This window comes from Dipodomys ordii, unplaced genomic scaffold (genome assembly GCF_000151885.1).
Source record: "Dipodomys ordii isolate 6190 unplaced genomic scaffold, Dord_2.0 Scaffold55, whole genome shotgun sequence".
Taxonomy (NCBI): Eukaryota; Metazoa; Chordata; class Mammalia; order Rodentia; family Heteromyidae; genus Dipodomys; species Dipodomys ordii.
The window spans coordinates 4,450,987-4,462,441 of record NW_012267271.1 but is presented as its reverse complement, the minus strand read 5'-3'; the positions used below and the strand labels follow the sequence as shown (position 1 = coordinate 4,462,441).

At 53.8% G+C, this 11,455-nt stretch overlaps 1 protein-coding gene across 1 annotated transcript; it reads left to right on the top strand.

Moving 5' to 3' along the window:
* The first annotated feature begins 481 nt into the window (after positions 1–481).
* Ptges2 (prostaglandin E synthase 2) lies at positions 482–5,537 on the top strand. Its single transcript, XM_013021390.1, has 6 exons — positions 482–969; positions 2,810–2,868; positions 3,407–3,556; positions 3,718–3,918; positions 4,222–4,339; positions 4,941–5,537. Exons 1-6 carry the CDS (start codon positions 772–774, stop codon positions 5,067–5,069), a joined length of 855 nt encoding a protein of 284 aa, XP_012876844.1. The 5' UTR covers positions 482–771; the 3' UTR covers positions 5,070–5,537.
* Positions 5,538–11,455: the final 5,918 nt, after the last annotated feature.

Below are 11,455 nucleotides of genomic sequence, written 5' to 3'. Positions count from 1 at the left end.
CCACTTGCGGCCCGTTTCCTGTCGGGACCTTGGGATGCCGCAGCTGTGGCTTTCCGCTTGAAAATCATAGCGAGAGCGCTTGGAGGTTTTCTTTTTTTCTTTTTCTTTTCGGTCGTGGGGGTTTGAACCTGGGCCTGGGCGCTGTCCCTCAGCTCTTCAGCTCAAGGCGAGCGCTCTACCACTTGAGCCACAGCGCCACTTCCCGCTTATGTGGTGCTGAGGAGTCGAACCCAGGGCCTCATGCACGCAAGGCAAGCGCTCTCCCACTGAGCCACCTTCCCAGCCCCAGATTGGGGGATTTTCTGCAGAAGAACCCAGGTCCCTCGCTTTGGACTTGAACCTAAGGGCTTGGAGATTGTCCTTTAGTGTTTGTGCTCAAGACCAACGCCACTTGAGCTACAGCTATACTTCTGGCTTTTTTTGGTGTTCGTTGGAAATAAGTCTCACAGACTTTCCTGCCCTGGCTGGCTTTGAATCATGATTCTCAGATCTCAGCCTCCTGAGTAGCTAGGATTACAGGTGTGAGCCATGTGTGCCTGAATGGATGCCTCCTTCCAGAGCAGACCTTTGCTCTGGGGATTTGCACCAGTGCTACCTCCCAGTGCCTCCATTCTTCTACCTCCCTACCCCCTTTTCTCCCTATCAACCCCACTCCTCCCTTTCACCCCACCCCTATTCTGCCTCATATTCTCCAGTCACTTCCTGGGGGAAATGTTTGCTTGGGTCCCGGACACCTGGTCTCAGAAGCTCCCTCCTTTTTCTCTCCCCTAGATGTCCCTCTCCAGTCGCCTGCAGCTGACCCTGTACCAGTACAAGACATGTCCCTTCTGCAGCAAAGTCCGTGCCTTCCTCGACTTCCATGCTCTGCCCTATGAGATAGTGGAGGTGAACCCTGTGCTCAGGACCGAGATCAAGTTCTCCTCCTATAGGAAAGTGCCCATCCTGATGGTCCAGGAAGGGGACAGTTTGGTGAGCCTCATGGATCTGCCTGCCTCCTTTCTGTCCTAACTTGTCCAGAGACACCCTCAAATCTGGCCTACTCCACACCCCTGAAAAAACTTAGGACCCCTAGGCCTTTATGGAGTCTTTTGAGGGAGAAAACAGCTGGTGTACAGGGGATGTGGTAAATTCAGGTCATAGCCAGGCTTAGGGGCCCAGCCACTGGGAAGGCTGAGGTAGGATGATCACTCAAATCCCCGAGTTCAAGACCAGCCTGGGAAAAATAGTGAGACCCTTTCCCCCCACACCCCCAAACAAACACAACAAAGTGGTAGATGTTTGGCAATCAATCTTCCTTCCCTATCAGTATCACCAGCTGAGCCTCAGGGAGGCTGAGCACTCAGGGATTAACACCATGGGTTCTGAGGTCAAGTGGTCTGAGTTCCAAGCGTGGCTTTGCCATCCTCTACCTGTGTGTTGTGGGGCAGGTCACTTAGTCTGTTTAGGCTTTTTTGTTTTTTGGGTTTTTTTTTTTTTTTTGGTTGTGAGGCTTGACTTGAGCTTAGGACCAGAGCACTGTTACTGAGCTTCTTTGTGCTCAAGGCTAGCGCTCTACCACTTGAGCCACAGATCCACTTCCGGTTTTTGAGTGGTTAATTGGAGATAAGAGTCTCATGGGGACTTTTCTTCCCAGACTGGCTTAAAACTGAGATCCTTAGATCTCAGCCTCCTGAGTAGCTAGGGTTATAGGTGTGAGCCACTGGTGCCCAGCTTTGGCTTTTTTTCCCTTTCTCTCTCTCCTTCCTCTCCCTTCTCTCCCCCCACCCCTTTCTCGATTTCTCTCTCTCCCTCCCTCTCTTCTCTTATCTCTTATCCTTATATCTCTCACTGGTACTAGGACAAAACTCAGGGTTTCATGCTCTTGTTTAACCTTTACATTAAAGGCTGGCACTTTACCACTTGAGCCACAGTTCTACTTCTGGCTTTTTGGTGGTTTCAGCCTGGACTGTTTTGAACCACAGTCCTGAGATCTCTGCCTCCTAACTAGCTAGTACTTACAGATTTGAGCCACCAGCATCCAGCATGGTCTGGCTTCTTGATTAGTCAACAGGGGACTGGACTCTGGGCTGTAGGACACAGATATGAAATGTCTGGCACAGTGTGCAGCTTCTAGAGTCCATCCTCACCTCAGAGGTCAGATGCTGGGGCACCCCCATTACCCACACTTGGTTGCCCTTACTAAGAGCAAGGATTTGAAGGTGGGGAGGTACAGGCTCAGTGGTCATGGGGTTTGGGGGTGAGGGATAAACAAAGCCCAAGCTCTGTGGGACCTTGAGTTGCCTTGGCTTGGTGTTTTTAGGAGTCCATGCTGATCCCCCAGCCACTGGCCAGAACCTTTGATCTAAACCTGTCTTTTGATCTGGAGTGTGGTGCAGTGGTAGAACACTTGCTGAGTGTACACGAGGCTCTAGCACTACAAGAAATAAGGTAAAAAAGTTGCCTGGTCCCGATGATGATTTGCCATGCTAATACTGAGCCACCAGGTAGGGCATTCTTGCCCTAGTTTGGGTGCCAGTGAGTTTAACAAAACTTCTCACATGGAGACCTGAGGGACATTAAAAAAAAAAAAAGTAGCCTGGTAGGGCATACTGTGGCTCACGCCTGCATTCTTAGCTACTCAGGAGGCTGAAGTCTGAGGATCACAGTTCAAAGCCAGCCCAGGACAAATCCAAAAGATTTGTATCTCCGATTAATCAGCAAAAAGCTGGAAGCAAAGCTGTGGCTCAAGTAGAGTGCTAGCGAAAAAGCCACACAAGAGTGGGAGGCCCTGAGTCCAGGCCCAGCACCGAAGATGTCTGTTCTCTTGTAGAAACAACTGAACGACTCCTCTGTCATCATCAGTGCCCTCAAGACCTACCTGGTGTCGGGGTAAGGAGCCCCTTGGGAGACCCAGGCAGACAGGAGGTTCCTTCCGAGCTTCTCTTTCCAACGAGGGCTCCCCAAGATTTTGTGTGAGAGTTGGGTAGGACTGCTGCTAAAATATCTAGAATGAGCCAAGAGTATCCTCTCTCTCAGCTCCTCCATCTCCTTGTATTAAGGAAGTACTGCTGTGTGTCACTCAAATCTGGGAAGGTGGCTTAGTGGTAGAGTGCTTGCCTAGCATGCAGGAAGCCCTGGGTTTGATTCCTCCGTACTACATACACAGAAAAAGTAGGAAGTGGTGCTGTGGCTCAAGTGGTAGAATGCTAGCTTTGAGCAAAAGCAGCTTGGGGACAGTGCCCAGGCCCTGAGTTCAAGCCCCAGGACTGGCAAAAAAAAAAAAAAATTCCTTCTTGCTGCCAAAGGGCATAGAGCCTTGAGGGGTATGCAGCAGCAGCCTGGGGCTGGTGCCCTGGGCTTGGGCAGGGTTAGTCAGCATGGACAAGAGAGGGAAGGCCTTAAGTGAAACTCTGTCTCTCTCCCAAAGGCAGCCTCTGGAGGAGGTCATCACCTACTACCCTCCTATGAAGTCCATGAATGACCAAGGCAAGGAGGTGACAGAGTTCTGCAACAAGTACTGGCTCATGCTAGACGAGAAGGAAGCCCGGCAGATGTATGCGGGGAAGGAGGCCCGGACGTGAGTGGGGCTGGGCTTGCCTCGGGCTGATGCAGTGTGGGGAGCAGCGTGGCTGGGTGCTGTGGGTCACGTACCCTCCCTCACCCCGAGAATGGGTCTCACTCCTAACCCCTGAAGCCGTGGCTCAGCTGCCCAGCCCCTCTGTCCTCGTGTGCCCACAGGGAGGAGATGAAGTGGCGGCAGTGGGCAGATGACTGGCTGGTGCACCTCATCTCCCCCAACGTGTACCGCACGCCTGCCGAGGCCCTGGCGTCCTTCGACTACATTGTCCGTGAGGGCAAATTTGGGGCCGTGGAGGGTGCCATGGCCAAGTACGTGGGTGCCGCCGCCATGTACCTCATCAGCAAGCGCCTCAAGAGCAGGTGATGGTGGGTGTGGCCTGGGGCCTGCTGTCTTGAGGACCCCCATCTTCCATTGGTGTATTGTCCCAGCAAATCCTTGGGGGAGGCGAGGCATGCTGGGACTCGGCCCAGAGCTCCCCCGCCCCAGACCTTGGAGCCTGCAGCCTGTGCCTGCCACTGCTGAGGCAGCAACGGGCTCCGCTCCGCAGGTGCCAGGTCCCCCTGGGGGCCGCCCTGCTCCCTCAGCCTAACTGAGCCCCAGAGTCCTTGCTTCCCATGTGGCTGGGGGAAAGCACCTCTGATGGACCCCCGTGCCCCGCCCAGGCACCACCTCCAAGACGACGTGCGGGAGGATCTCTACGAGGCTGCCAACAAGTGGGTGGCAGCAGTGGGCAAGGACCGGCCCTTCATGGGGGGCCAGAAGCCGAACCTCGCTGATCTGGTAGGTGCAGTAACGGGGCAGGGGGGATGCCACACAAAGGGCTCTGCCTTGGGTGTAGGCTGGGGGCAGCATCCACCGATACCTGCCTCTTACAGCTCTCCAGAAATGCTGCGTTTGTCTATTAGAGGAGAAAGCCAACTACAAGGAACCTTCCTGGTTCACATAACTAACAAGTTCAGGAAAAGTGTTGGCTTCCAGCTTGCCTGGATCCAGAAGCCCAAATGGCGGCAGGGTCCAGGTTTTCCTTGTCTCCATCTCAACACCAATTCCTGATGTCAGTGTAGGTCGGCCTGGCTCCAGGCTTCTACCAGCAATCTCATCGGTCTGGCTTCTGTGCCCATCCTGGAGCAGTTCTACAGCCTGGTGGCCTGGGTTTGGGAATGGCGTGCTAGGATCGCTCCTTCCCAGGGACGCTTGGGTGGGCCTGTTGCCCGCAAGGCATGTGGGTGTGAGAGGAGAGGTGATGCGCCCAGAACAGGCGGGTCCGGACATGCTCTCTGGCTGCGGTCCCCCACGTGTGTACCCTGTCTGTGGTGCCCTGACCGTGGTGCTCCATCTGGGCCCAGCCACAGTGCCGTTTCCATTTCCATGCCCCACACAGGCGGTCTACGGCGTACTGCGGGTCATGGAGGGTCTGGAGGCCTTTGATGACCTGATGCAGCACTCACGCATCCAGCCCTGGTACCTACGGGTGGAAGAAGCCATCGCCCAGGTCCCCCCTGCTCACTGAGTGCCCCACTGCACAGAAGGAAGGAGGCGGGAGAGGCCAGCCCTGCGCTGCTGTGTGTGTATGGGGGCCCAGGGACATTTATCTCTTTTCCACTCTGCCCCTAATTATCTACTACTGACACTGGATACCTCAGGGTGCTGGGAATAAGGCCCAGGTTCAGTTTCTGCCCACAACCATGCTGAGGGTAATGAGTGGGGCGTGGAGGGGCAGTCACAGAGGGTCGGCCTCCCCTCCCCACAGAACCCCAGGGAATCAGCCCCTCTATCCTGGGCCTAGGCCAGGGCTCCCCTGTAGTGGATCGCACTGGGTCCTGACTGGCCAAGGTGGTGGGACAGTGTGCATTAGGGAGACCCCTCCCAGACTTCCCCAGCTTTTGGAACGTTCTTCCCAGATCTCCCCTGGGACTCTCGTTGTATTTGCAATAAAGGAAATGTTCTGTTGCTCCCTCCTAGGGGGCACTGTCTTGGAGGTCTGTGTGGTGAGTGCCTTGTAGCTTCTTGGCAAGGAAGGCCAGGACCAGGTCAGGCTAGCCCTGGAGTGACTCCCCCCCTCGGCTTTAGGTGCTAAAGGTCCGGTAGGCTGATTGCTGAGCAGCTTGTCAGGGAATCTGGGTGCAGATGTCCATGGGGGACAGGTCTGGCTCTGCCCCTGGCTGACTGTGGGACTCTGCGTAGTGATGGCCCTCAAATCTCCTAGTCTGGTTCCTCATCTGTCAGCTGGGTATAGGGACAGTCCCCTGCTCATCAGAAATGTGGGGGTTTGGTGACAAGATGCAGGACAAGTGCTCAGAAGAGCACTGGGCTCAGTGCCAGGCCCCGGTGGGGTCTAGAGGGAGGGTCTCGGTCTCCCAGTGCCGATGGCCCAGGCATGGTAGCCTTCGAGGGGCCCTCCAGAAGCCAGGCAGGTGGCTGGTGGACTAGATTGTATCCACTGGGCTCTGATAATTAGTGGGCAATTGGGAACCCCCAGATTCTTCAAAAGCACAATTCCTGTTCCTCATGGTAACTAATTCATACTAGGTAGACTGTATCAGCACACAGCAGCGGGGCGTGAGGGAGTGCTGTGGGCCATGACCCGTCCTGCAGAGTGTTCTCCCTCCCCTCCTCGGCCTCTCCACATCCACCTGTGTCACGCTGGCTCCCTTCAGGGCACCCGGTTTAGATCCAAGGCACCCCGTTTACTCTGCTCCTCCAGCCCCCGCACTCTCCAGAGGTGATCCAGCACCCTGGGCTGCAGAGGGAAGGAGCAAAGCTGGACCTGAGGCTGTGTGCGTTTATGGGGTGGGGAGGGGTGGAGCTGCATCCAGAGTCTGTTTTTAATTTCTGATTAGGTCTTAATTTTTGAGGGGGTCTTGGACCAGGAGCCCAGGAGAGCCTGTGGACCCAGAGATCCCTTGGCAAGGCAGAAATTCGGCCAATAATGCCATAGGATAATGACAGAGGGCCGCCCCCTATCCCTGCAGTCCTCCGCCTCTGCCTCACCTCCTGCATCCCTCATCCCTGCACTTCACCATCTCTGTATCCCTCCGTCTCCATCCCTGCTTCCCACCTCCCAGGTCCCTTCCTCACAGACAGCCTTTCCTGCCACTCTGAGTCTAACCTGCATTGATCCTCAGTCCCTCTCAGGCACAAGGAGGCTGACTTTCCTGTCTCAGTCCCGAGTTCCAGCGTGAAGGACACCCAGGTGGAGCCAGATCTGATCCTTGTGGCTGGAGAATGGCCGGTCAGCCTGAGGCTGCCACCACCTGGGCGCAGTTTTCCCCTCTCCTCCCTCTCCAAACTGTAGGCTTCTCCACACCACCAGAGGGCGCTAGAGTCCGTGAAGCCCTGCAATAGCTAGAAAGGGCCTGGCACCATATCACCTGTGACCAATTGCAGACTCCATTCTCTGGACAGACCTCACTGTCTAGAGACCCTCTCCATATGTAAAGCTGTAAGCTTTCAGGGCTTCCAGGTGAGGCTCGTAGGAGAAACCACATCTCTCAGAGGAAAAGGACCTCAAGCCAAGACCCCTTGTTCCATCTTTGTCAAGCTCAGGTTAAAACAAGACCCTGGGCTGGGAATGTGGCTTAATGGTAGAGTGCTTGCCTAGCATGCATGAAGCTCTGGGTTCGGTTCCTCAGCACCACATACACAGAAAAAGCAGGAGTGGCGCTGTGGCTCAAATGGAAGAGTGCTAGCCTTGAGCAAATGAAGCTCAGGGACTGTGCTGAGGTCCTGAGTTCAAGCCCCAGGACTGGCAAAAGAAAAACACCAAAAACCATGTCCCTGTGTCTAGGTCGAGGCAGAGGCCTGTGAGCTGCAGAAGCTGCGCTGCTGGCGGTGACCCTGGGAAGCCCTGTCTCTCCTGTGAACCAGCCCCAGTATACCTCCATGGGTTGGTGAGGTGGTACCACCCACTGCCAGGATGAAATAGGAAACTGATATTCAAGGGGTGACATGTACAGCTGGTAAGGTCAGCTGGACCCTCAGAACACAGTCTCTGCCACCCTCTGCTGGTCCTCAGGAACCAGCACACCAGGAAGGAAGATGCAGAGTCCTGAGGACATCAACATCCCCTCCCTGGGAGCCACAGTCCCTGGGGAGGATAAGCCCATGAGGATGCTGGTTGGCTTCCATGTTTACATGGAAATTCTGGGTTAAACTCTTACCAATACAGATTCTGTAGCTTTCCAGTGTGCCATGGCCCACTATGCAACTAGTCCAAATTAAGTATTGTGATTTTTGCCAGTCCTGGGGCTTGAACTCAGGGCTTAGGCACTGTCCCTGAGCTGCTTTTACTCAAGGCTAGCACTTTACCACTTGAGCCACAGCGCCACTTCTGGCCTTTTCTGTGTATGTGGTACTGAGAAATCAAACCCAGGACTCTGTGCATGCTAGGCAAGCATTCTATCACTAAGCCATATTCCCAGCCCCCCAAATTAATTTTTTTGTTGTCAGTTGTGGGGCTTGAACTCTGGGCCTGGGCACTGTCCCTCACCTCTTCAGCTCAAGGCTAGTGCTCTACCACTTGAGCCACAGCACCACTTCCTGTTTTCTGCTGGTTAATTGGAGGTAAGAGTCTCACGGACTTTCCTGTCCTGGCTGGCTTTGAACTGCAGTCCTCAGATCTCAGCCTCCTGAATAGCTAGGATTACAGGAGTAAATTAATTTGGCTCCCCAAATTAAGAAGAATTTTGATGGGCAGGAGTGTCTGATGGGAAATGATGTATATGGTGGGGGAAAATGGGGTGATTGTTTAGTGGCCCCTCATCTCTGGAACCTGAGTTCCAGACCTTATGTACTAAAAGAAATTTGCAGTGTGACTAAATGATTTTTTTTTTTTCGGTCAGTTGTGGGGCTTGAACTTGGCTTGGGCACTGTCCCTGTGCTCATCAGCTCAAGGCTAGTGCTCTACCACTTGAGCTACAGTGCCACTTCCAGCTTTCTAGTGTTTAATTGGAGATAAATCTCACAGACTTTCCTGCCTGGGCTAGCTTTGAACTGTGATTCTCAGATCTCAGCCTCCTGAGTAACTACGATTACAAGCCTGAGCCACCGGTGCCTGGCTTAAATGGATGTTGTTGTTGTTGTTTTTTTGGGTCCAGTTATGGAGCCTGAACTCGGCCTGGGCGTTGTCCCTCAGCTCTTCAGCTCAAGGCTAGCGCTCTACCACTTGAGCCACAGCGCCACTTCTGACTTTTTTCTTTTTGCTTATGTGGTGCTGAGGAATTGAACCCAGGGCCTCATGCATGCAAGGCAAGCACTCTACCACTGAGCCACCTTCCCAGCCCTAAATGGATGATTTTGAAGTGGAATTTTCTGTTTTTAATTTCTTTTTGTGCCAGTACTGGAGCTTGAACTCAGTGCCTGGGTGCTGACTCTTAGCTTTTTCATTCAAGGCTGACACTCTGTCACTTGAGTCACAGCTCTACTTCTGGCTTGGTAGTTAATTGGAAATAATTGTCTCACAGCCGGGCACTGGTGGCTCAGGCCTGTAATCCAAGCTTCTCAGGAGGATCACAGTTCAAAGCTAGCCCGGGCAGGAAAGTCTGTGAGACTCTTTTTTTTTTTTTTTTTTTTGTCGGTCGTGGGACTTGAACTCTGGGCCTGGGCGCTGTCCCTCAGCTCTTCAGCTCAAGGCGAGCGCTCTACCACTTGAGCTACAGTGCCACTTCCGGTTTTCTGGTGGTTTATTGGAGATAGGAGTCTCATGGTCTCTCCTGCCTGGGCTGGCTTTGAACTGCGATTCTCAGATCTCAGCCTCCTGAGTAGCTAGGATTACAGGCGTGAGCCACCAGCGCCCGGCTGTGAGACTCTTATCTCCAAATAACTACTAAAAATCCAGAAGTTTACTGTGGCTCAAGTGATAGAGTACTCACCTTGAGCTGAAGAGCTCAGGGACAGCACCCAGGCCCAGATCTGGATTCAAGCCCCACGACCCACCCAAAAAAAAAAAATCTCACAGACTTTCCTGGCCAGGCTGGCTTTGCCCTGAGATCCTCAGATCTTGGCCTCGTGATTAGCTAGGATCACAGGCGTGAGCCACGTGCACTCTCAAGTGTCCTGGGAGGGGAGCAGAGGGGCATGGGGTGATAGAAGAGGGGGGCTCTCTGTGTGGGGAGCAGAGGTTACAAGTCAAGGAATGCACGATCTTTCTGAAGCTGGAAGATTCTTGAGAACCCACAGCTGGAGCAGCCTTGACACTGATTTCAGCCCTGTGATTTTGAACTTTTCTGGCCTGCAGAACCGGAAGACTCATTTCATTGGTGTTGTTCTGAGTCACTGAGCTTGCGGCTGCTTGGCGCAGCAGCGTTAGGATGTGAATACAAATGCTGCCCTCCAGGAGTAGTCAGTTGGGAAGCAGAAATGGGCACACAGGGTTTTGTGACTGGGGCCAGGACCTGGCCAAGGTCTCTAGCCTGTGTTTCTTGTAAAATGCCTGACTGGCATGGGTGGAACCAGCTCTCCCCCCTCCCTGTTCTCAAGTGCTGTGGGGAGAGGATGCCCCCCCCCCAGCACCACAGGACTGGGCTCACCAGCGACAATGGCCAACGGAGCTCATTTTGCCCACTGCTCTCATGGCCAGACCTGTGTTCTAGAAAGATGAATAAAGAAGGCCCAGGTTGAATCTGTGGACTGGGGCTGGCCTCTGGCCTCCGTTTACTCCTGCCCCACTTCCTATGGGTCCCTCCTACCCAGCCCTGGCTGACCTCTTCCACTGCCAGGCTGGCCTAGGAGCAAGGAGCAAGGTCCATCAATCCTGGGAGCTGGGCCCAGTGCGCCAGCTCCTCATCTACCCTTTCCCCTACATTCCAGCTGGCGCACACCAGTGAGGGCTGGGTTAGGAGCAGCCCAGCGGCCAAGGCTCCTGCTTCCACTGCAGTTTAACATTTACCCTTCCATGTGTGAACGGGACTCGTTCTTCCCCCTTGGTGCCATAGGATGGCACTGTGCCTGTCTTGCTAGTGAAGACATCCCAAGACCAATTTCATGCCATGGTACCGGGTGCCACTGTAGCCTAGTTCCTGGACTGGAAGAACGATGCCAACATTTGAGTGTTAATTCGCTGTACACCAGGCATGGGGAGAGATGAACACTTAAAAACCCGAGGAATGAAGCCAGGCAGCGGATGTTGCTGAAAAGTGCTGGGGAGCAGTGCGGGGTGGGGAACAGGCTTCAGTGAATTTCACCTAACAAAATGGGACAGAGCGCCAGGTGCCGGTGGCTCACACCTGTAATCCTAGCTACTCAGGAGGCTGAGATCTGAAGATCGCGGTTCAAAGCCATCCTGGGCAGGAAAGTCTGTGAGACTTTTATCTCTAATAAACCACCAGAAAAATGGAAGTGGTGCTGTAGCTCAAGTGGTAGAGTGCTTGCCTTGAGCTGAAGAGCTGAGGGACAGCGCCCAGGCCCAGAGTTCAAGCCCCACAACTGACAGAAAAAAAAAGTGGGATGGATGACCAAGGGGGCCACTGTAGGGAAGATGATCCGCACCCGCCTCAGGGTCCCTCTGACATGGGGCTGGCTCCTCTCTTGGTTGGTAAAGGCAGCAAGCAATGTTCCTGGAGCTCTGTGGCCTGTAGACATGTCACTGTAACCTCTGCCACTATCCTATGTGGGGTCATGTCTCTCCTCTGTACAAGTCTTTGTGTCCCAATTACCTCACCCTTTTTCTATTTGTATAGTACCAGGGTTTGAACTCAGGGCCTCTTGCTCACTCAGCTGGTGCTCTACCACATGAGCAGTGCCTTCATCTTTTTCGTGGTTATTTTGTATATGAAGCATCTTGGACTTTCTGCCCATGTTGGCTTCAAAACACAGTCCTCCAGGTTTCCGCCTCCTGAGTAGCTAGGATTACAGGCATGAGGCGCTAGTGTTTATTCACTAACCGATTTTGAGCTAGGG

Coding starts and splice junctions, on each gene's coding strand:
- Ptges2 (XM_013021390.1), top strand. CDS start 772: ATGTCCCTCTCCAGTCGCCTGCAGCTGACCCTGTACCAGTACAAGACA. Junction 970..2,809: donor TCCAGGAAGGGGACAGTTTG/GTGAGCCTCATG, acceptor GTTCTCTTGTAG/AAACAACTGAACGACTCCTC. Junction 4,340..4,940: donor AGCCGAACCTCGCTGATCTG/GTAGGTGCAGTA, acceptor TGCCCCACACAG/GCGGTCTACGGCGTACTGCG.